At 36.3% G+C, this 24,390-nt stretch overlaps 3 protein-coding genes across 5 annotated transcripts in view; 2 read left to right on the forward strand and 1 right to left on the reverse strand.

The window, feature by feature from the left end:
• The window catches only part of tprb (translocated promoter region b, nuclear basket protein), a 27,959-nt gene extending 21,768 nt beyond the window's left edge, over positions 1-6,191 (forward strand). The window contains exons 42-51 of one of the 2 annotated variants that reach the window (XM_008415159.3): positions 720-813; positions 2,134-2,288; positions 2,370-2,423; positions 3,356-3,444; positions 3,820-3,929; positions 4,048-4,146; positions 4,274-4,427; positions 5,413-5,531; positions 5,614-5,700; positions 5,976-6,191. In XM_008415159.3, coding sequence (XP_008413381.2) covers positions 720-813; positions 2,134-2,288; positions 2,370-2,423; positions 3,356-3,444; positions 3,820-3,929; positions 4,048-4,146; positions 4,274-4,427; positions 5,413-5,531; positions 5,614-5,700; positions 5,976-6,025 — 1,011 coding nt within the window. In that variant the 3' untranslated portion in view covers positions 6,026-6,191. The remainder of the gene's footprint in view (positions 1-719; positions 814-2,133; positions 2,289-2,369; positions 2,424-3,355; positions 3,445-3,819; positions 3,930-4,047; positions 4,147-4,273; positions 4,428-5,412; positions 5,532-5,613; positions 5,701-5,975) is intronic. The other variant, XM_008415160.3, reaches the window with a different exon arrangement.
• Positions 5,770-17,223, reverse strand: prg4b (proteoglycan 4b). Of its 2 annotated transcripts, XM_081606124.1 has the most exons (15): positions 16,955-17,223; positions 16,792-16,870; positions 16,377-16,493; positions 15,318-15,440; positions 14,988-15,071; positions 14,827-14,874; positions 13,047-13,112; positions 12,732-12,962; positions 11,307-11,879; positions 9,825-9,911; positions 9,214-9,350; positions 8,160-8,316; positions 7,968-8,075; positions 7,450-7,578; positions 5,770-6,337 (listed from the first exon to the last, which is right to left on the reverse strand). In XM_081606124.1, exons 2-15 carry the CDS (start codon positions 16,856-16,858, stop codon positions 6,228-6,230), a joined length of 2,037 nt encoding a protein of 678 aa, XP_081462250.1. In that variant the 5' UTR covers positions 16,859-16,870; positions 16,955-17,223; the 3' UTR covers positions 5,770-6,227. The 2 variants fall into 2 exon arrangements, with proteins under 2 accessions (XP_081462250.1, XP_081462251.1); XM_081606125.1 differs by lacking the exon at positions 14,988-15,071 and having other exon boundaries at positions 16,955-17,221.
• A 6,989-nt stretch (positions 17,224-24,212) lies between these two features.
• The window catches only part of fcho1 (FCH and mu domain containing endocytic adaptor 1), a 47,203-nt gene continuing 47,025 nt past the window's right edge, over positions 24,213-24,390 (forward strand). Inside the window, exon 1 of the mRNA XM_008415156.3 lies at positions 24,213-24,362. The gene's annotated coding sequence lies outside the window, so the exon portion shown is untranslated. The remainder of the gene's footprint in view (positions 24,363-24,390) is intronic.

The raw sequence follows: 24,390 nt of genomic DNA on the forward strand, positions 1-24,390 counted from the left end.
CAAGCCATTAACTTTTCAGCAATAAGCATTGAAAGTATTTTTTCTAGCTTTTGTGCAATATTATAAAAAATAAAAGACACGGTTTAACTATTTGACAGTAAAAATATCCAAAAAGCTGTCAGCATCTCCAAATCCTGCATACTTCATAGTCAGAAAGCACAAAATGACAACTTTGTTCAACCTTCCTGTTATCTGAAGCAATGCTTTATATTGCTCTCTTCTGGCCTAAAGAATTCTTAAAATGTATAAAATCCATCTGATGTTGACTCTTCTACTAGTAACATCATCCTCACTGAAGGGATTCTTTAAGGCGTATTAGATTTTTAGGTTTTGATCGATCAGTTCAGTTGATCAGCACAGGATTTCTTGGTGCATTTTTTAGTTTGTCTGTTTAAACAGATTTCTATTTACTTTTACACATCCATCACCTTTAAGAATGAATAATCCTTGTGAGGATTAAAGACTTGTCATTTTGATTCCTGGTTAAAGCTTTTTCCACCTACTGAAAGGCATCTTTGTTCAATGCAGTGAGTCAGTAATTTGTGTCTTCTGCTAAGCAATCATGTGCCAACTTCATTCACATTCACCCATCTTCCTCCCCTGTGTTTTTCCCCTTTCCTTCACTTCATTCAACATTTAATATCCATCATTTTTATATATTTATTTTTTCTTTTTCCTTGCTTTCTTTCATAATTTTCCTGCGTTCCTGCTCTTCCCAGGGAGCTGATGTCACCGACCCAGGCACTGAGACAGAGGAGAGCTTAGGGGCGTCAGACTCCACCCAGAGGCCCGCCGATTCCCAGACACCAAGCTGTAAGATCCAGGAAACCCTGTCGAAAACATGAACTGCGCAGATCTGATTCATACTCTCCACCGCGGCTTCTAATTAGTTATCTGCCACTTAGCGATGACTGGAAAAGACGTAAAACATCTGCTGGGGAGAAAAGGTGAAGCTGGCCAAAGTAAATCCTCTCCAACACAGGACGGTCGTTATTTTTCAAACTAATGTGGGGATTTTCTCTTATATGTTGACAACGGTCAGATATTCATATTTTTGTGCAAAGTATTGGCTTTGGTTAAAAGAAAAAAAAATTTCAAAACGTCCTGCTTTTTTATGAGATCTGACCTTAAAGGCAGTCAACTGTAGAAGCAGAAAGCTCAAAATCATTATCACTGACTAAATGTACTCATTATTTTTATTAAAGTATTTATGATTTAAGAATTTTCCTCCTTTGGATTAGTACGGAAAGAGAAAATAGTCTAGTGGAAAATGTATTCCCTCTTTTTATGTTTTTCCCAAATTATGAACGTTCCTTCAGCCTTCCATCTTTTCATCTGTCCATTCTACCTCTCCAGTTGGTGTTTATTACACGCGTCTATAATTAAAGCCTGACACTCATAGTGAACTTTTGTATTTGCATTTTAAAATATTAACCACAAATTGCATGAAAAACTGGAGGATTAAGTCTCAGACAAATGCCCAGAAACCCTAAATCTGATTAGATTTTTATATTATTTAATAACTATGTAAAATAAAGAAGTAATTAATTTGAGAATACTCCAAGAAACAAAATCTAGTTAAGTTGGAAAACGTCTTAAAAAAAATAAAATAATGTTTTTAGGTCTGCTATGGATTTTTAAAAAATCTTTCAGTATAGATACATAACAGATAATCCATATTTGTAAAAACAAAATCTACAAATACTCGAGTCCCTGTTTTAAAACACTCATAACTGCCTAATTTTATGGGCAATAATAAGCACAGTGGAAACCCTCTTGGCTGATATCTACAGTTTCCCTTATCTCTGTTCTATAGCCAATCAACTTCAAGGAAACGAATGCCGCTCTTGGATTGGCTTCTTTGTAAGCGCCAATTCAGGAGCTTGCAAGCAATTTGGAAACTGTTTCAACTTTCCAAGTTGATGTTTTAAATATTTTACATATGTTTCAGATATATTCTGTGCAAAAAATCCACCGGAGGTCTACTGTACCATTTTTGTTTCTACTTTGTCTTTTAAGTTTGCTACTTTCAGCACCATATATTCTATTTTTTTCCTTGTTTACCATGATTAGCAGTTTAATACTTTCATTGAATGTTAGCAGCTTGTTTTAATTCCATATGAAATGTTTCAGTTGAGGGAAGCCCAATGGAGGCCTTGTCAACAGAACAGCCAATCACAAGCTCCGGAGCGAGAATGCCCCAGTCGCCACGGCGACCTGTGCAGCAGCTTCTGCCCCAACTCAACATCCATCCCGCTCAGTCTTCAGAACTGGGACCATCTGCTCAGGTGCGTACACTGCGAGCGTCTCTGTAGAAGATCTGTTGGGTGTTTTTGTTTCTCCTCTAACCGGTTTTGTGTCTCCAACAGCGAATCCGTCGGCAGTCAGTGGGCCGACTCAATCCTGGCATGGCCAGCAATGCGGTAAGTCACTTTTTATTTTATTAGACGTGCACCAAATTGGCCTGTCACAGTAACTCATTTTATTGGACAATAAATTGTCCCTGTAGTTATTTTTTTATTTAAGACCATTTTTAAATATATTGATAATGGTATAATAATGCAAGTTTGTCCTCTTAAAGACCAATAAACTGTAATTTTGTAAAGAACTCTGAATGTTAGAACTGAGATATTTTAAACATCCAAAACAAAACGTAATAAAAAAAATTCAATTAAATGGAAATAAAAACACACAACCAAAACCATAAATAAAGTAGATTATGAAGTCTCCATAAACAAATTGTCCTTCAAAAAATATTAATCGTCAGAATAGAAATTATCAAGATCATTTTAATTTATCGTGAAATTAATTAATTGCTTCTTGTGACAGGCTTAGCACCAAATAAACTTTGTTCTCCTATTTCCAGTTTTTGTCTCTAAATTTATTTTTAGTGCCATTCAAAATATTTTCTAGCTATCCTGCTATTATTTACATTAGAGGCAAATAGGCTGCCACTAATGAATATTTTACTAATTGATTCACCTATTGGTTGTTCTGACGATCATATGAAGTCTGGAGTCAAAAGTTTAGCTCTCTCTCGCTTTCTCGCAGCTGAAATAAATCAGACATGTGGAAAATGCAGTTTCCTTTTTAAAAGTTTTCTACATCTCTGTGCTTTCCTGCACTTCATTTCAAAATATCGATTCTGCAGCTAACCAGTGGAAAGTCACTGGATCACGAATCTGCTGCCCTGATAACACATTATAATGGTGCTTTCACTGATCAGGAAATATATTTTTGAGTGTTCAGCCAGGAATTTTTAGTTGGCTTAAATGTGATTAGGCTTTGTTATTGTTGTAAATTTGTTGTTTTTGTGTGATTATCAGCATTAAATTGTATTTTTCTTGCTCTCCAGCAGCATTTCTTTGAAGAAGACGACAGGATGGTTCCCAGCATTCCCACTCTGGTTCCCCCTCTCTCAGAAGGCTTTGACCAGGCTATCCAGTACGTCTCGAAAAGCTGTAGAATATACATCTGTTGCAACTAACCATTATTTGAATATTCAATTATTCTGACAAGTAATCGGATACAAAAAATTGGCATATTCTGCTGATTTTTCATTTAACCCAATAAGCCTTTTTTAGACAATGTTACCAATACAGTAAAATAGGCAAATAAATAATTCTGTTCTTTTTTTAAATAAGAAAAACTTTTTATTACGTATAATGCAATAACAGTCTGTTGGTGAACTCTTGACAATTTTCAGCTTTAGTTTTAGTTCATGTTGTTTCATTTTGTTTTCATCTTCAGTTTTAGTTCATTTTGTTTCATCTTGTTTTCAGTTTTAGTTCATGTTGATTCATCTTGTTTTGTTGTCAGTTCTCCTCAGGTTGCTGGAGTCCCTCGCTTCAGGTTTGGTCTTTCAGAAGACGTGCCTCAGACCAGCTCCTCCTCGCACTCTGACCTCGGCCAGCTCGCCTCGCAAGGAGGTAATCCATCACACATTTAAAAATAAATTACACAAAAAAAAATAGTGATTTAATACAACAAAGCAATAAGAATGGGATCTTCTTTGTTTTTTAATGGTGAAATAATTATTTTCTCCAGGTCTTGGGATGTTTGAAAGTCCTCTGTTCTTGGCGACTCATGAGGAAGAGTCGGGAGGCCGCAGCGTTCCCACCACTCCACTGCAAGCTGCAGCTCCAGGTAACTCGCTCAGTCTGACACGAAGACATTCATTCATTTATCTCGACCCTTTTCATAAATACAACCAACTGTTTCAGATTCTGGAGTCTCTGCCGTTTGTAAAGATAAAGTTTCCTTTTATCTCCAGTAACTGTCTTCTCGGAGGCTGCACAGTCTGACACAACGGAGCTCGCCCCGCAGTCGGTTCCCATGGTGAGCACGTCCACGCCAGGCCTGGTGCTGCCAGGAACCGCCGGGGCCGGGGAGCAGAGAGAGATCTTCCTGGAGCCAGACACGGAGAGGTGATTTTTTTTTTTGTTTTGTTCACGGTTTCCACACCACCTTAAAGCATCTTGGAGTCCTAATTTGATAAACTACATTGAGAGTTTTAAAAATTACTTTTCTTTTCACACTATGACCATAACTTTACATATTGTTTGCGTCATTCTTTGGCTTTTTTTGTTTGTTTGTTTTTTTTGTTCTTATGCATGCATTTAGTCGCTCCACGTCTCGTCTTGTTTGTTTTGTTTTTTGCAACCAAACAACAAGACCCACAATGCAGAGCAGCAGGAAACAGATTAATTCTGTAAACACTAAAACTGCCACTTGGGTGGAACATATTTACAAGTTTTTTTAAAATGCATATTGTATAAACATTTATGCATGCATTTATATTTTGTAGACATTCTTTGTACAGTGTTTAATTATTGCTCTGAGTATCTTGTTCTTTCAGCAAATGGCCTTTTTTTCTGTTCACTCCAGTTAATGATTAATCAATTACTAAATTAGTTCACGATTATTTCAATAGTCGGTTCATCACAATGAATCCGACAAATTGTTTCTGCCCTGATATAAAACATTGGTAAAATCTGGAAGTGCATTGATTTACCTGCACCAATCTCCTCGGTCGACACTTGCATGCGAAGCCGATCTCATCTCCCTCAGCAAAGGTCTAAAAATCAACCTCTGTCCTCTCTTGCCCTGCTGTGAGAGAAGTTTGACTGATAGACCAGGTCATGACTGCATGTTTGCAGTTAACAATACCCTTTGTTGCCAACTCGGTGTTATTTGCTATATTTAGCAACATTTCAGACAAAAATAAAATGGGTATCGGCCAAAATCAGAATCAGCAGGTCAGGTTTTTAAAGATCAGCAATCGCCGATTGGCCAGAAAACTGCACTCAGTGCATCCCTAGTAGAAACGATCTTTAAAAGTTTAAGCTTCCTGGAAAACACAGCAGTGGTGGAAGATTTCCAGCTGTGATCCTACATGTTTATTTTTTCCAGGCCCAGTGCTGAAGCGTCTCTGGATGCTGTGATGTCACAGGGAGAGGAGGAGCCGAGCCAGCTGTCTGACAAGGCCAACCTTCCCTCCACCAGCCAGGAGCCTTCCTCCAGCTCTGCAGGTAAATCCTTAAAACTCATCCATGATGGCCGTCTGGGATACCAGGTGAGACCGATGTGATTATAAATGTCTGATCTCTGCAGATACAATCCCTAAACCCGCTCGTCCCGGACAGCTCAGACAGCTGCAGCGCTTTCAGGACAGCCGTGGAGGTCGGATGAAGAGAGGAGGTAACAACTTTATTGTTCCTGGTGGTTCTAAAGAACTTTGTAAGCTGAAGAAAATTGAAAACAGTCACAAAATTTTCACATTTGGTCTTTATTGCCCTCCAATTTTCCTTAAAAACAAAATTGTATGTTCACACTTATTTATGCACAAACAGTGTTTTTAATAAAATGTTGCCTCATTAACCAAAACTGCCAGGAGATGATATGCAGGCACAACATTGACTAATACTTGGTAACTGTACAGAATCTACATCATTGTTGAACTTTGTCTTCCACAGGTCAAACCTTCCCTCCCCGTGGCTTCCATGGGAGACGATTTCTGAGATGAAGCGCTAATCAGAACTAATTCCTAACTGGAGGCGACGCCATTCAACTTTCAGATCTGCATTCATCCATGTTCTTGTTCTAGATTTTGTTAATTTGAAATTTTTTTTAAATTCATGTTGATGCTGTGATGCTGTGTTTTAATCAGAAAATAAAACTGTTTGAAATTAGCCCGTGCTCCTTTGTTTGTTGTTTTATTTTTCCAGTTAGGATTTCTTTGGGCATCTGAAGAAGTTGTCGGTTTTCGGCGACACATTTGCTCTCGGAGCGGTGACGACAGGTCGGTCGTCGTGCATCCTCACGTTGTATGCCGTCGCTGCAAAACATTAGGTGTGGCTTGGTCAACATATTCTGTGAATAGATGCATTTCAGCGTATTTTTTCATGCTGGTGGAAGTTTCCATTTCTTAAAGGATGCTTTACACTCCACATTTAACGATCTGTACATCTGCTTAGCATCCCTCATTAAACGCGCTGGACGTAATGTCAAGGTTTTTAACTCCTTTGAAGTTTAGCTTGCTAATATAAACAAAATAGATGTAGAAAAACACATTTGCTGCTTACAAATATTCAAGTTTTGTTTGAAAAATCTGTGCCTACCCAATGATTTAACAGTGGATATCTAGAAATGAAGCTAAATCTGTCAAAATAGTGATAGTGACAGATTTTGACTCTGATTAGTTGAGAGCCAATGCTGAATCGACTTGACATTCAATTTAAGATTTTTAAATATCTACATCTATTTATATCGTATTTTTGCAGCAACACTCTGCATTTTATTGGGATTTTGTAATAGACCCACAAAACCTGAAGATGGATGTGAAGTAAAACCAAAAGGAAAAGTTATTTACAAAATATGCTTGCCTGGGTGAATATTTTCAAAGTTTCTTTAAAAATGTGGAATATATGTATTAAAGAATATTTACATGTAAATTCATGGGATTATAGTTAAGTGACTAATTTCCATCTCTAGTCCCATTATCAGGTTTGATGTTAAAGTACAATAATAAGGGATAAAAACCACAAAATGACACTCCAAAATAAGAAACTCATTAAACAACTTCAAATGTTTATAACTTTCCATATCATCAATGCTGCTAGTTTTTACGATATTCTTTGACATTCCTTCCATCTAAATGTAAAAAGATTCACCCATTCTTTGACAAATAGCTTAATCTCTGTCAGACAGGATGGAGAACATCTGAGCATCCATTTTCCACTCACCACACATTCTCTTATATTTAGATCTGGACTTTTCACTGAGCCAATCTAACACATTAAGATGCTTTCATTGCTTTTGTTTTATACAACCAAATAAAACGGGTGCATAAAGTTTTCTTCTTCGTGTTGGTCTATCAAAAAATCCCAATTTAAATAACGGAAAATGTGAAAAAGTTAAATATTATAAGATGCTGTGTTTCTGACTTACATCTTGAGAAGATCACGTATTTGTACCCCTCTGGGTTTCTGTTGGTTGGCACGGAAACTGCTGCTGTGATGGTGGAGGGGAAGCCTTTCCAGGATCTACGGATGTTTATTGCTGGCTCCAAAACGGAAACTGCAAGGAGGTGGAAAATGAGAATTGGTCAGTTCTGCAGTGAGATTGGATCTGAAGTTCAGGTCCATTCTGCCGAGTTAAATGTTAAAAAGGATTGTTAATCCCTCTTGAACGTTAGTATCTAAACTTTGCCGCTTCCTTTAGAAATATTTAGTGACCGACCAATGCATGTGCCAACCAAATGCACCACAATGCAGGTCAGCAAATCCTCTCATCTCATTGGGTACTTTCTCATGAGTTGAAATCTCCCTAAAATTGATAATTCTGTTATTACTATTGACGTATTGAGCAATAATAATAATAATAAACATTCATGCTTCAAAAATATTTATTGAATCCATATCTTTAAAATATTTGTTCTTATTTTGAAGCCTTAATTTGCGCCGTACCTGCTTGACGGACCAGTCGAGCGCGAACGGTATAAACAGGCACGTTGGCCGTTTTTCCGCATTTGGGACTGGTGCCAAACTGGTATGAATATTTCTGAACTGTTCCCCCTGTAAACAAAACAAGCAAACAAAAACATTTTTGAAAGAAATTACAGAGAAAAATATTGAAACGCTTTAGAATAATTTGATTACCTCTCTTGAAGAAGTAAACAGACTCTTTCCTGCTGAGGTACTGCGGCACAGACAGGGCAGCAGTGACGTGGCCCTGCAGCCCGTCAAAGCCCGTTTTAACCACTTTCGGATAACCCGGGTCCAGAGCATCATTTTCGAACCTCCAGTATTTTCCTCCCTGCAAATTTACAACAAACAAGAAAATGTTATAACTGTTCATTAGAGAGTTAAGAAATTTAGGCTTCTTGCGCTTCCATTTTGTTGGACGTGTCATCAGAGGAAAGAAGTTCATAACTGTGAAGCAGACTGGAAAGTTTGTAGTTTTAAATCTTTGCTTTTTCTTCTTCTTTCATTTAGCATCTCTAAATTTGGGGAATCCCAGATGCAAGTCTTTTCTATACCAACTTAGCACTTATGCTTATTTTTCTTTGCTAAATAGTTCAAACTTAGTCAAATTTGAAACAAAAACGATTTGATTTAAACCATTACGTTGTTGCTCTGACTATATGTTTAGTGTTGTAGGTGAACCTCCACCCCAGTCTCAAGTGTCTTACGCAGTAATCGTTGATTAATAATCGATTAATCGGTAACTGGAGTACGGACTCAAAAAAAAAATAGATTTGCTGAAGGAACAACACACTCAGATCAGTAATTAAACTAAAAATGCAAACAATATGTAAATATTTTGCATTTGAGATAAAATAAAGGTTGATCTGTAAATATTTTCTACCCACTCAAGTTCATAGTTTTAGCTTCACCTGGTTCAAATTATGTAAAAATGAAAATATTTTATTAAGCACCTTTTGCTATCCAATCATTAACCAGTTAATCTAAAAAATAGTCAACATATTAGTCCAAAAGAGTATTGATGTTAAGTCAAGTTTTTCACATTTTTTAGCTACATATGAATCATTTGCTACAAATGATCAAACATGCACTAAAGCAATGTTATTGCATTTTAGGCAATAAAATGTTTATTTTCTTAATTAAAAAAATGAATTGAATTGTTTATTTGTATATTTTAATGTACTTCTAAATGAATCTCTTTGCAGGATGCTGTTATGAGGCGTCTCACCTTGAAAATGTAGGTTTTGCCCTGACAGTTGCAGCGAGTGAACACGGTGTCGATGGGTGAGGGAACGCCCCACACCGCTGTGATTCCTTTGGGTGAACTCGGCACCAGGTTTCTGTCCAGAACCCAGAAGTGATGGCCTGTAATAATAACAATACTAAATGAAGAAGGTATAACAGCCCTCCATGCAAATTGCATAGTTAATTGATGCGTTTCTTTGTTGAGAACTGATGTGAATTAGTGTATGTAAATAAACCAAATAAATAAACCAAAACTACCTATAAGTAACTTATCAGCACAATGTAGGAGGAAAATAATCTGCCAGTAGAAGAAATTTTAACTAATAATAAAATGTCTTGTATGTCTTATTCCACATTACTTCACTTTTAAGCAGTACTTTTTCATCTACATTAAGGAATTATTGACTTAAAATAATCTCCTATGTCGAGCTAAAAAGTTACTTGTGATTTAGTTTTCTTATTTCAAGTGCATTAAGATATTTACACTAGAAACGAGTGCAAGCAGGATCATACTTGGTAGGATTTTGTATTTTTGCGGTGTAAAACATCTTACTCCAGATAACTGTGAACAGATTCCAGCTTTTTGACACTGACCTCTGAAAACCACCATTGTGCCGTTCCTCAGTGTGGTGATCCCACTGACCGGGCGCCGGCTGCACAGGTTTGTGTCATCGCTGTCATCTGGAGGACAAATGAGGACGTTGTTGAAGAAAAGATCAAAACACTGCAGCAGGAAACATGGGTTATTTTTATTCCTGAATTACCATTAAATTGAAAGCAGGGCGCTATTAGTTTCATATTTTTTGCAGAGTTACATTAAATGCAAAGTCTTTTTAAAAGGAAAAAATAAGGAACTTTTAATACATTGAGCTACAGACACTGCTTTGATGCGACTCTGGATTATGAATGTCTAAACTGTGGTACAAGGTCCTCTGCTGGGGCCCAGGCTCACAGTAGAGGTACACAGAGAAGGTAAATTTGAATGACTAAACCTAAAGTAGAGCTAATAAGCACTTATAGTCAAAAATATGTTGTTCAAGCACATTGATCTGCATCTTTTCAAATAGGGGTTCAGTTGTGTGCTATATTTCCTAACTTCTGAAGTCAAATCTTGAAAGTTGAAATAATGGATCAGCTTGTTAAATCACGAACTGACTGAAATCAGAGGTAGATAGAGAAGTAAAAAATTGCTCTCGAGTAAGAATAGTACTATTTCAACATATTTTTACCCAAGTAAAAGTAAAAAGTAGCCATCCAACAAAATTACTTGAGTAAAAAAGTGTTTGGTAAAAAGTCTGATCAAAACATCAATCATTTAATATTTAACAATTACATCATCAGACAGAACAAAACTGTATCTTATTTACAAAATAACTAAAACATTTTTCTAATGTATAAAACTAACAAAATCTGCAGGTGAGTGTCTGGTGAATCTTTGGTTAAAATATGTTTTTCATTCAGGAAAGTTACACAGTGAGTAGAGTATCCAGAAATTTTACTCAAGTAGCGATGCTAATGAATAAAATCATTCAAGTAAAGGTAAAAAAAAACAGCGTGGTAAGAACACTCCTGAAAGTACATTTCTGCCAAAACGTTACTCAAGTAAATGCAGCTACCTGACTACAATCAACCCATCCATAGAATCGAACTTGCCTGAAACATTAATTAGGCGAAATGATCTTAAAAAAAAAAAGAAAGAAATTCAGCAACAGATGAGAAACAAAGTCATAGATATATTTGATTTTCCAGTCAAGGACAGTGAGAGCCATTATCCACAAATAGAGAAAAATGGTAACCATTCATCCAGTAAAATTTACTCAAATGAGGTAAAAAAAAAAAAAATAATAATTACCTAGGTCAGTTTGGAGAGCTTTTTCCCCTTCCTAAATAAAAGCTTTAAACTTTCTTCCCTAGAGGAAGAATAAAAACCAACAGAGCTCATAAAACCTGCTGCTAGCAGCTGCAATGAATATTTAACACAAATTGGAAACATCCGTCTCTGAGACAGAATCACGCCCGTGGAACAAGTTAGTGCTTCATTAAAACATGTCTTCATTGTGTAAAATGTGTTCTTACCTCCTTGGTAATCTTTCAGGTTGTCTGTAATCTGGGTTTGTGGGTCCAGAGGCTTGGGCTCAGGTTTAGAGGTGGGTGATGCTTTGGACGGGTCCGGTTTGGAGTCGGGTTCAGACGTGGGAGGATCAGCAGTTGTTTCATCTGGATAAACACCGTCACTGGTGTTGTCCGGGCCAGCCGCTGTGGATGAGAGCAAGTCGTCTCCAGCTGGGGTGAGAGTGGCGTCTGAAACGTCTTGCAGGACATCAGGAGAGCTGGTTGTGATGCTTTCTGGGCTGCTCTCTGTGTTTGGGCTTGAAGTGGTTTCCTCATTAACTGAAGCCAATGTTGATGAGCCCGGAGTTGTGGTGAGCTGGGAGTTTTCCAGCTCTTCCATTAAGTCCTTTGCGTTGGTGGGGCTGACCTCTGGTGTGTCTGAGGGGGAAATCTCCATCTCGGTCTCTGTAGCTCCGGACGAAGCAGTCGGTTCAGTTTGTGGCTCTGAGGTCGATGAAGGGTCAACCATTGGTGGTTCAGAGGGAACCAGAGGAGTCGTTGCTTGATCCGGGTCGACACTTGTCGGTTCTGTAGGGTCTTGAGATGGGGAAACGATGACAATTTAACAGGACTGTAACTAGTGGTTATTTTAACTAACGATTATTTTCACAATTAACTAATCAGATTAAAAAAAGTTACCACATTGTGCACATTTTTCATTTAACCTTCTATGCAATGTTAAAAATACATGTTTAAAATCCTTTAAATAAGAAAATTAACAGTTTATTGGCTACAACACAGTAACATAGCTTTCCTTTAGTGCAGGAGTGTCCAAAGTGTGGCCTGGGGAGCCACATTTGGACATTGCGGCCATTTGTGGGCCCTGAAATGATTTTGTTCGGCCCCTGACAACAAGTCAAGAATGGTAAAAAAAAATCTGGCTTACAAAATAGAAAGCAATAGATGACCCCAAAAATTTGGAAATTATTATTATTTTATTTTTAAGAAGGTAACAGTCTGTAACATTTATGTTTTGGATCCTCAATAATACACAGATTTCATAAAAGGTGTGTTTATTGTTACGCAGGTAAAAATCAAACATCTGATTTAACAAATTTTGTGGCCCGTTTACATTTGCCAGTTTTGTCCCTCAGGACAAAAAGTTTTGACACTACAGCAAAAAAACTTAAAAATACTTCTAACCTCAGCATGTGAAAAGCTCAGTTCTAGATTAACTAATTAATTTAAAAAGCAAAGGGTGCTTAATTGGAGATTTTACTTTTTTTTATTTTATAGAAAAATAGTTCTGTGATGGTTCTGGTGTGAAACAAAAGATGGATGTGTTTAAATCCACCTTACGGTCACTGTTAAGTACAGTGTAGGTTCTGTGATGCTGTGGGCCTGGTTGTTTCCCAATATCTCTGGATCTGAACACTGAACATCACACACCTGTGCTTCCAGTCGTAATTGCTGCCAAAGTAAAAATGTCATCCACAGGCGTCGGCTCTGTACTGAACTGTGGATCGTCTCTAACCAGAGTCGGTTCTGTCGGGATTTCGTCGAAAGGCTCAACTGGAGTCAGTCCATCACCACTGCTGACCTCTGGGGTTGGAGACGCCTCCGGTTGCACATCTCCATTGGTGGACAAGTCGTCATTCGGAAAAATCTCAGCAAATATATCTACCAGGGAGAGGTTCATACTGACTGTTATTGTTGTGTCTGGAAAAAGTGGTTTTCTAAACTCGTCATGATGTTTCTGCTCACCATCGCCATTGTCAAGATCCATGGGTGGGTACGGTGTCGAACTGTCTGGAGTAAATGAGCTGTCATCTGCAGATGAATTGGAAAAAATTTGAAAAATTATTTAATCAAAATCTGGACAGACATGCCAGGATTTTCCATCTCCAGGAAGCAGAAGAGAGAATTTGCTGCAAAAACACAAACATATTTTTGTCTAACTTCTAGTGCAATTATATTTGTACACTTGAAATAAGACAAAATTAACTTACAAGTAACTCTTCAGCAAGATATAGGAGCTTGTTTTAAGAAAATAATTTCTTAGTATATATTTTAAAAACTGCTGGTTCCAATTGCAGATTATTATCGATTTTACAAACCAGTGAAACTATTAATTTTTCATTAAATAAAACATAAAACATACTTCTATATCTTGCTGAAAAGTTACTTGTAAGTTAGTTTTGCCTTCTTTCATGTACTAGGAAAGTTTGCATCGGAAATTAGTCAAAAATACTACTAAGTATAAGCTTTTGCGTTTTTACACTGTATATGAAACGGGGTTTTATTTATTTTATTTTTTTTAAATGTTATAGATGGGACGTTTGTCAAAACATCTTTATTTATCCCTCAAATTAATTCTGTTTAGTCAAAAAGTTATTTCCCCTGACATTCATTTATTGGCATATAAGTTATAGTTATGCTGTGCTTTACAGTTGATGGTTACTATAGCAACCACTGCTGCTAGGGGAGGCGCTAGCAACCCCACTTTTTCTGTTGTTTCTCTTTATCCAGTTGTTACTACTTGTTAGGATTTTTGCAGTGTTCCTGACTCCTTCAAAAAGGGGCAAGGATATATTATATAACTATTCTTCATGTTTAATTCTGCGGTTTCCTTTTATGCGACTGAACGTGAGTCCAGCTTTCCTCCACTCATAACGACACCGCTGCCCTGTGTTTCCTTTGGCTCCTGAGGCCGACGCTCTTGGCTTGTTCTGCTGGCTCTCGGCCCTTCAAAGAAAGCCCCATTGGCAGAGCTTCAATCGGCTGGATGGGCACATCTCCCTGCTCAGTTTCACTCGGAAATAAAAGTTCAGCTCCTGACATTTACTCACATGGTGCTTAAAATGTGAGTTTCAGGTCTGTAGCTGGAGAAACAAAGCGCAAAATGCGGAGGTGGGTAGAAACTAGCTACATTTACTTGAGTAACTTTTTAGGAAGCAAAGAGGAGCTTAGTTTTTACTCGCTTAAATAAAATTTCTAAATACTCTATCCACTGTGAGTAACTTTGCTGAGTGAAGAAAAAACAAACAATTCATGGAGTACAAACACAGTTACAGCTTGAGCTAACGTAAACTTTGTTTTCTAACGTTATTTTCTCCCTGCTGAGCCTGCGGGCACCGGAAATACTTCACCTTATTTTAACTCACAGTATATTTGTATTATCAACTGTAACTATCGTTTTCGTAGGTATTATTTTATGATTTGGAAAAGTGTTACCTGAATCTGCTATTTTGTAATCATGTTATTTATTTTTTATTTATTTTAGCCTATTAAATATAATTTGAACAGAATGTTACATTTTTGTCTGTCGGATGAAATCATTTTAAAATATTAAATCAGATGTTCTGATCAGTCACTCAGTACTTTTAACTAGATTTTTTTTCTCCCTTATTAATTTTTTTTTTTTTACCTTTTACTTGAGTAAAAATATGTTTAAGCAGTGCTACTCTTACTTGAGTACAGTTTCATATACTCTACCCACATATAATAAGATTAAAGCAGAAAAAAAAATTAATAGTGATCTCACCTGCATTGTTTCCTTCACCCAATTCCGGATCCTCTGCCACAGTTGAATCTGTGAGAATATTTTCAAGTAAATTGTAGCTGGAATTTCCATTGAAACACATGCATTTTCCTTAAAGCCTAAATGTATAAAAATGTAGCAAACCTTTTGGTAAAAAAAAATACCTTTGGGATTGTTATCATGTACATTATCACATGAACTACCCGTCATTGGTCCTGTTGCTCCTCCACTCTTTTCTGCAGTAATTACTGATACAGAAAATACCGTCAAATGCATCAGGGCAGATTAACTGCATGCATTTCAAGGTGCTGTTGTACATGCTGCGCATGCATATTAGGTTCTCTTTTTTTAGATTCATTTCATTTGTGCATAAGACGTGTTTAAATTGCCAATCTTAGAGTTTCTTGTTGGGTATTCTGTAAAGGAAAAATGTTTCACATGCTGAGAAAAAGAAAACACAAACACCACCGCTGCATGAGCTGATCAAGGCTTACCATCCACATCGCAGTGCTCCTTGAAGTCTGGGCAACACTGCTTGAACTTTGAGCATTCGAGGTCACAGCTGCATCGCCGGCCTCTCTTGAAGGTTTCTCCACAACGGCCCATGCAGGAGTTTTCTGTTGCACAGATAAAAATCTGAAGCTTAAAACACAACAGATCCACACAGTTCCTCTGGAAGATACCAGATACACACAACTGTGCACTGCAGTTGAGAAATTAAACTCAGTTCAGCATATGAGCATTTTTCTCTATGCTTCTATTTTTCACTTTAATGCTATTCGATAAATAAATAAGCTGCACACACCATTGAAGATAAAATTAGTTTTCTGTTAACAATAGTTAAAGAAAAGTGGAATCATGCATTAAATTATATATATATATATATATATATATATATATATATATATATAAATAAAAGAGAAGTTAAGTTACTTTTAATGTCAGGTAGTGAGAAGACTAGTTGTATTTTATAGTGTAAGTGTAAACTACACCATCCATCCATCCATCCATTTTCTTCCGCTTACCCGGGGTCGGGTCGCGGGGGCTTTGACTGTACATAATGTATTTGCTATATATTTATTACAGTTTAAATATTCATTTGAGGAATTAATTATTGACCGAGTCGTAGAACTTAAATAGTTTTCAGCCTTTCTGATCCCCTACAGCCTGAGCCACAATGGCTTTTACTAACTTTTGGTTAGAAAACTAAATGAATTAGCTAATGTTTCCAAGTTTAAATATAATAATAAATGCAGGTTTTTAACAGTTTTCTACAAAAATGACACTAAAAGTAGGAGTAAAATCTTTTAAAAATGTTTTTCTTGTGCTTTTTTTAAATTTTACACCATTTTTCATCCTGCAGAAAAAAGATCCATATTCCTGCTAAATTGTCTTTATTTTTTTAGCTAAAATCCTAAAAATAGGAATAAAATGGTGCTTCTTTAAAAATACCAGACTTTCTCTAAGAAACAGAATTTAAAAAAACGTTATAATTTTCTACACAAGCATCACTCCTGTTTGTTTGTGTGCATATGAGACAAAGCAAATCTTACTTGTGGTGCACTGTGCTTCATAATCATTGCAGCACTCATCATAGGACAGGCAGGTGAAGTCACACTGACACATGTTGCCTCGGTAGTACTCGGCGCCACATCGTCCTCTGCAGCTCGCTACAGGAAACGGCGCAAACAGGAAAAACTATCAGAAACGAGTTGAGAAATCAGTGTGTGCTGCTGATGTGATCCTCTGGAGCACAGGCTGCCAGAAATCGATTTCTGACATTGAGCAACAAAAACAAATGTAGGCACATGTCCTCCCTCCGGTTAATGATCATAAACAAAGCAAACATGGATGAGTAGAAGGGAAGAAAACATTTAACAGATTGCCAGAAAAATTAACAATATTTATGTAGACTGGTAATTAAATATTTTCTTAATGAAATGTGCCAGTTATAGAAGATATACTCACTCTGAGATGAGATGAATTTCAAAGCACAAACCAGCAAAGTAGCAACCATAAACGTTTTGGAAGACATTATACAGTAAATCTGAAATAAAGCATCAGAAATTAAGATAAAACTGTTATTTTCAAAATTAAAAGTCAAACTACTACAAACATGGTGTAAACTCACCTTTCCTGAGCTCCTGTCTACTGAATCGGTGACCTGTGGTCCTTTTATACAGCCGAGGGAGAGAAAGAGAGACGCCCTGAGTGTCTTGTAATTGTCGAATCCGGTCTAATTAAAAGGACGATGATCTCACAGGGTGTAGGGAGGGTCCTGCAGTCCAGACATTAGGATTTACCACAAACACCTGGAAGCACATCAACACACTTCTGTGCCAGACAGACGGCTGACTTCACACACTTCTGGGCAGAGGAAATAACAGTGGCTGGGGCTTGTTGTTCGGTCAAAACTCAGAACAGGGGAGTTTCTCATCCCACCAGACCTTCCAGGTCAAAGACCGTCAAACAAACTAGTCATTACTTTATTTGCTCTATTGTTCTTTGGCATTTTATCCTATTTATTTATTATATATTTAGATCTTCAGAACCTTTAGAACTTAATTTTTTTATATAATTAACTGTATTATAGTCTTAATTTAATTTATTCATTCTTTACAACCAAGATTCAAATTTACAACCAAGATTCAAATTTTTAGACAATTTGATTTTAGCTATACAACATCTAGGATCCAGGTTAGCAATTTATTATCTGGTAAATGAACAAAAATATTTATGTTTAGAAAACAACCACAGATAAGTTAATTTTCTAGCTTTTGATGGTCACAATGAAAGTTAGTCACAGAGAACAAATATGAATGAATCACCTGTTATCAGGCACTGGACCTGCAGACCTTTGTAAACAAACCAAACACCAACTTTCACTTGCACTTATACCATTTAAAATTTTACACGTGATGATTGTGGTACAACTACAAGCTTCAATGTATTTTGTCATCAATCTCATTCGCCAACACAAAACAGCAAATGATTATAATGTGTAGTGGAAATGTTAAGCAATTTTAATTTTTCGTCACAAATTAACATTGAAAGGTTTGGTGTGTGTTTTCATTTGGTTTCCATGAGTCATTTTCAGACGCCTTCATCTGCAGTAACACACGGACATTTTTACTGACTCCTTTTTGAAAAATTGCCAACGCTCAGTCAGTTTAATAGAGAGAGTAGCAATTTAATTAATACATCTTCTCAGTTTAGACTGGTACTTTTAGTTGTCCACTCCAATGCATGAGTGTTCATTAATGAGTTCCAGAGTAGCACTAAACGTTTTACGGTTTTCCTTCAACAATGACTTTGTTCTTGACACTTTGTCAAGAATTCCAGCTTTTTTGGGAAGGACAGAAAGTTTTTGTTCAGCCAAAATTGTCCCACCTTCGTTGTTAATCTCTCTCCTCTTGTTGTCCTTCTTGTCCAGCCTCTCACTTTAGGTGGACAGTCAGGTTTTTGTTGCCCTATAATTTAGATTTTTACATAAATTTTCATGCTATTTGGAGATATTGAAGGGTTGAGACGCTGCTGTAGTGCTAAAATGTTTCCACAACTTTATCCCTGACTTGTCTTTGGTCTTCATGACTCCTTTTGTTCACTAATGTTCACTTACAAACTTCTAAAGCCTTTACCAAACAATTACATTCATACTGAGATTCAACTGCACAGGTGTAACTGTGTTTTATTTAAGGTGTCAGAATAAAACGCACCGTATAGGGTATTTTTCCTTCCACTTCATAACCGTGCTCTATTATTATGAAAATATGTGTTTTGGTTAAAAAAGACTAAAACTGAGGTGAGTTTGGCAGGAAACAAAGGATAATTATTTATGAAAAGTACCCAATTTTAAGTATGGAGGAAGATCTGTGAGTCTGTGAGTCTGTGAGCCTGTTTTTCCTTCAAAGGTCCTGCAAATCTTACCAGACTGCAAGGCAATGAGTGAACTCTTTTAAAAATAAAACATCTGAAAGACTAAAAATGGAACTGGGTCTTTTAGTAAGATAATCATCAAAAACGTAATGAGAGCAACAACCCACATCCACCCTATATACAGGTCAAATATGTTTGTGTCTGTGGATCAGATGAAGATGGCGTTTTGTGGTTGGAAATCTTACTGAGCCGTTTCACAGCTCAGGGAATTTCCTGTTGTGTCATCGTCCAGTTAGAGGATCGGTGTCTGTTAGTGCTCTCATGTTAAAGCAGCGATATTAAAATGGCTGCACCAACTGAACATATTAAAGGAAAAACACTCTCCACTATTTCCTGTCTCAAAACAAAACAGAGAAGCCATGCAATGCCCTTTCGGCTTCTCTTTGGAATAGAGTTAGAGCGCCACCTGGTGTTCACAGCACAGAGCAAAGTTTCTCCTCTGCAGGTGATTTATTAGGGAAATTTTGAAAATATTTTACACTTTTGGAGCTTCTTCTCACCTTGCAGTTTATGGCTTTGGTTCCAGTTTTTAAGACTGTAAAAAAAATGTAAACTGGTTCACATGTTCTGAAGACAAAACTAAATCTATTCCTTTATTTTCTTTTCCTAATTTCACAATAAGGTGCAAAAAAAATTAAAAATGAAACCACCCCAGTCTTCTAGTGGAGGGTGCAGATTTCTCAAACAGTTTATAATGATGTAAACTCTGATGAAGTTCAAATCAGCATCTATTTAGTAGTAGGATGTCTTCCCATATTCCTCTGTTTCACACCAAACCTACTGTTTTGTTTGTTTTGTTTTCAGAGAAGTTAATCTCATTTTATCAAAGCACATGGTCATGATTATAGTCCCAGCAGAGATCAGCAGACTCAACAGGTTTAGGTTTGTGACAGATCTACAGGTGTTTGGACTTTTAGTTTCATCTAAAAGTCTTGGTCATTTCTTTATTGTTTGTTTTTCTTATATTTTTGCCATTATAGCTTGTCCCTTGTGTTGGTTCATTTATTCTCATCGTTTGTACTTTGAATTATAATTTCTTTAGATTAGTGTTTCTTTTTGTTGTTTCTACCCTTAGGTTTCTCTGTTCACTTTTTCTTCTTCCTCAGGATATTTAAGCTCCCAGTTCACATTGTTCTCCTCTGGCTCCTTTCGTTACACTTTGTTTATCTCCATAACACCCTGTTTTCCTGCAGTGTTGACTTTCTATATGTTTTTTTCACCTTATTCTTCTTCAATAATTCATTAATTCAATAAAAAGGCCCTTCTCCTATCTGTATTTTAGTCCAGTCACTAACTAATTTGACATTTTAAAAAAATCCTTTCTCCTAATCTCTAGTGTGAACTAATTTAGACTTTGTGACCAAAGGTGCTACTATATACCCTTTGAGAACTAAAGATGTAAAGGTCTTTATAAATAAAATCTATTATTATTGTTATTAATGTTATCTTCTCATTCTGGCATTTAACAAAATGAAATAATTTTGCCAATCCTAGCTGAACAAAAACAGGAATCATGTAATCTACTCTCCTGTTAGACAGTAAAAGAAATTTGGTTAGATGTCCTTTTATGCAGTGTAAATAATTATGAATATACAGCTCTGGTGAAAAATTAAGTGACCACTTAAAATAATAAGTTTCTCAGATTTTACCTGTTATAGGTTTATGTTTGAGTAAAATGAACATTGTTCTTTTATTCTATGAACTACTGACAACATGTCTCTGAAATTCCTAGCAAAAAATTTAGTATTTATTTGCAGACAATGAGAAATTTGGACAACAGTCACATAAAGATACATCACAACGTAATCATATTTTTAAATGTATTGATATTTATTGATGCTCTCATAGAACAAACAGTAGATAAAATATTAAAACCATTAATTCCTGTAGTGTTGGAGGCTTTTAAATATCGAAATTTATATCATAACAAGAAATGCATCATGATAAATGATAAAACAATACAATAAATGTCCACTTCTACAGTGTAATAGACAGTTGTAATCTTAACTTACAGCTGTCTATTACACAGCTGTAAAAAAAAATTAACATTTTTTTTTCTTTCATTGAGACATTTTAGGTCCTACATCCTCATTTTGCCCTGAAGATTCACAGATAGAAACAGCTGTATCTCTATCTGAGTCTTTGCAGGGTAACAAGCTCATAGAAAGACAAACACTTGACACAAAGGGAAAGGTGATAGATGGAGATAATGCACTTGTTTTTGCAGATTTATCCCACACACACACTTGATCTCCCAGTGAGATTAGATGAGCTTTGAGGGGTTCAGTGGGTTTGCTGTACTGGCACCAGAACTGTGTCTGTGGTTTCAGAGCAGAGGAGGGCAATCTTCTGTCTTGGCAGCTTTAATAAGCCAGCCTGCACAAGCAGCAGCTAAGCTGATTTATGTGAGCCCCCTCTAAAAGAGGCGGGATCAGTGAGACACCGAGGACAAAGGGTGAGCCCACCAGGTCTCTTTCAGTCAATCATTTTTAACATTTGAGCTGAAAACCTGATGAAGGAAGCACAGCGACTTCCTGCAAGACATGAGCAGTCTAAAGAAGAGCTCACAACAGGAAACGAATTACGCATTTACTGTTTCAGTTCTGTTTTCAATGTGCTAAAAAAACAACCTAACGGATCAGTTTGAGAGTTATCTGAAACATAAACATGCTCCAAAGTCTGAAGCTGTGATAGAAACAAAAGAGCCTTTAGAGGAAGACAAATGAGAGCAGATCTGTAGAGAAAATACCAACACGTGGCAGAGTTTGATTAAATTCTGCAGCTAATTTCATTTTATCTCTGAGATTTAAATCAGGATTAAATGCTCAAATAATTATCCCTCATTTAATTTTGTGTTAGCAAATGGAAGGATGAGACTCTGCCAGTAAAATTCATTGATAAACCAACTGATATTTCAGCCTCTTCTAGGTCCTTCTGGACTCTGCATGATATAAGTTAAAATGTATAGTGTTATTTTAAGCCCTGAAATATAGTACCTTATCTTGTGACATTGTGGTCAAACGTTTTCATCTTCCCTGTCGCTTACTGCAGGTCTAAAGACGGAAGATATCATATCTAACCATCACCAATGGTGCACAGGAAACAAATACGCTTCAAAGCTGTACAAAGGAGCCACTTTGCTGGGTTTGATATTATCTTCTGCTGCACCCTGTGGATCCCATCAGACATAAACAATATCACACAGAGTGGTTACATATCAGGCATGAATACTTCCAGCAGAGAACTACTTCTGTTCATGAATCTGATGTCTAACAGTAACTGACAGGACAAGTGAAGTTACACCATTTCATAATACACAATGCATGTTTGTGTGTTCAATTTTGCATTTTAAATGCCAGCAGGAAGTAAACACGTTTGAAAACAAACTTGATTGTGCCTGGATGTATTTTTACATTAACTACCTGATGCAAATCATCAAAACAAACTTTTTTATATGACTGATGACCAGTAAAGATTTTGATTTTCTCCGTTTGTTACTGATAAAATACTTTGCAAAAGTATCCATGCATTATAGCAGACTCTTACAAGTACCTAGGTGTTCACCAATTGTTTGTATTCTTGGTAAGTACACAAAATCTTACCAAGTATTTTTGGTCTAGTTTCTGATGCAAATATCTTAGTAGTTTTTAAATTAGACAAAACTAACTTACAAGTAACAATTTGGCAAAATATAGGAGCTTGATTCCAATAATTCCTTAACACTGATACTAGCAGATTATGCTTTTAACAGACATTTTCCCATGTTATAAGTGGAATAATTTGCCAGTGGAACTGGTACTTTTCAAAATATTATGGAATTATTGGCACAAAGCATGCTTCTATGTCTTGCAGAAAAGTTACTTGTAAGATAGTTTTGTCTTCCTTCAAGTACTAAGATGTTTGCATTAGAAACTAGACAAAAATACTTGGTAAGACTTTGTGTTTTTGCAGTGTATATGAAACAGTGTTTTATTTTAACAATATTATACATGTGAAATTTGTCTGAATTGGTTTATTAATTTTCAAATTAATTGTGTTCAGTCAAAAAGTTATTTTTTTTCAGGACATTTGTTAGTAAGAGTTATGTTATGCTGCTATTGTCAGTTGCTGGTTACCATAGCAACCAATAATTGACACCTCTTTCCCCTTTTTCCTGTTGCTTCTGTTTATATAAGATACAGAACAGTTTTTCATTTAAAACCATCTCTTTGGCAAGAACTGATTTGACAAACTTTATCATCTGTGTTTTATGTTTTTCCCAAACAAGATTTTTTTCATCTATTTGGCAAAAACCTGTGTTTTGTCATCATTAATTGTCATAATAACCCCCAGTATACTGTGACAGATGATTGTTCACACTGTCACAGGTTTGGCTGGACGTTTCCTTCGTGTTAGAGGGTTTTCTTTTCATTTCCGCTGTCGCTACATGCATGCTCAATTTGCAGGATTGCTGCAAAGTCAACAACGCAAGAGACAGTTTATCGTTGCTGCAGTCCCTTAAGATGTCATTTTTTTTGTAAATTAGCACTGGATAAGCATCAATAAAAAACAAAGTCAATATTTGAGCTTTTATGATATAACATATTAAATTGAAAGTTTATATTTGTATTTATATTCAAATGTGGTCTAGTTTTCTTTTGATATTTAAAACAATAAAAATGTCCAACAGCAAATCAAATCTCCTTAACCTTATTTTTTCACACATTGACTTGGGGAAGCTATATAATTCCCCTCATGACATCACTGTCCATATATGGTAGGATTATAGTTTCGCCAATGGGTTCACTTGAGGTCTTGGTTCACACAGTGGGTTCACAATGGGCATATCTTCACTTGTACGGAAGTGAAGATATTTGATTATTTTAAATGTTCTAATTCTTCTAAACTTGCTTTGTAGTAAATGTATGTAGAGTTTGTTCTTTCCATTTTCAATTAAAAATTAAGCTTCTTTACCATTTATTTTTCATTTTTCTTTGTTAAATTTGTTAAATAGAAATGTATGCTTGTTTTGACTTCTGATTTAGTTTTACTAGTTTCCTATAAGAAATAGATCAGAATCCATATTGTACATGTAAAAAAAACCTAGGTCGATGCTTAATTTTTCTCTGCTTGTGAGTTGTTTTTATTGTTATTTCCATTATTAGAAAAATAATTTAACCAAGCTTAAATAAATCCATTATTTGATCCCAAAAACACTACTTGTGTTGTACTGTAATGCTGTAGTATTTTAAAACAAAAATCGAAAATCATTTTGTCTTCATTTATCCTTCTTGTTGCAAACATTCATCACTATCAGCTCTATTTTTATTTATTTATTCGTTTTCGCAGAGCTCATTGGTAGCCAATAAGACGCTGCTTTACACCCGTTGACCCACCTTTCTGTGGTTGCTATGTCTACTACACGTTTCCCTGTGATTGACGGGTCGACCAGCCAATCAGCTTTGAGCTAGGGTGGGAGCGTGAGCTCGCACTGAAAACTGCCTGGTGAAAGTCTACTACTATGATCAGACCTCTTTGAAAGAGCAAGCGTGCGGCAACGGGGCAGCCGTTGGTCGGACCGGGGATGGGAAATGTACGTCTCGTTGTCTGAGGACTCTTTCCAGGTAAGAAATTTGTTCCGGGTCTTTTTTT

The sequence above is a fragment of the Poecilia reticulata genome, chromosome 4, assembly GCF_904066995.2.
Source record: "Poecilia reticulata chromosome 4, P_reticulata-male-v2, whole genome shotgun sequence".
NCBI lineage: Eukaryota > Metazoa > Chordata > Actinopteri > Cyprinodontiformes > Poeciliidae > Poecilia > Poecilia reticulata.

What these genes read in the sequence shown, in the direction of transcription:
- prg4b (XM_081606124.1), bottom strand. Translation starts at nt 16,858, where the DNA reads ATGTCTTCCAAAACGTTTATGGTTGCTACTTTGCTGGTTTGTGCTTTG. An exon ending in GGAGCACTGCGATGTGGATG is followed by an intron (nt 15,072 to 15,317) that starts GTAAGCCTTGAT and finishes TTTCTGTATCAG; the next exon opens with TAATTACTGCAGAAAAGAGT. An exon ending in TCGACTGGTCCGTCAAGCAG is followed by an intron (nt 7,579 to 7,967) that starts GTACGGCGCAAA and finishes ACCTCCTTGCAG; the next exon opens with TTTCCGTTTTGGAGCCAGCA.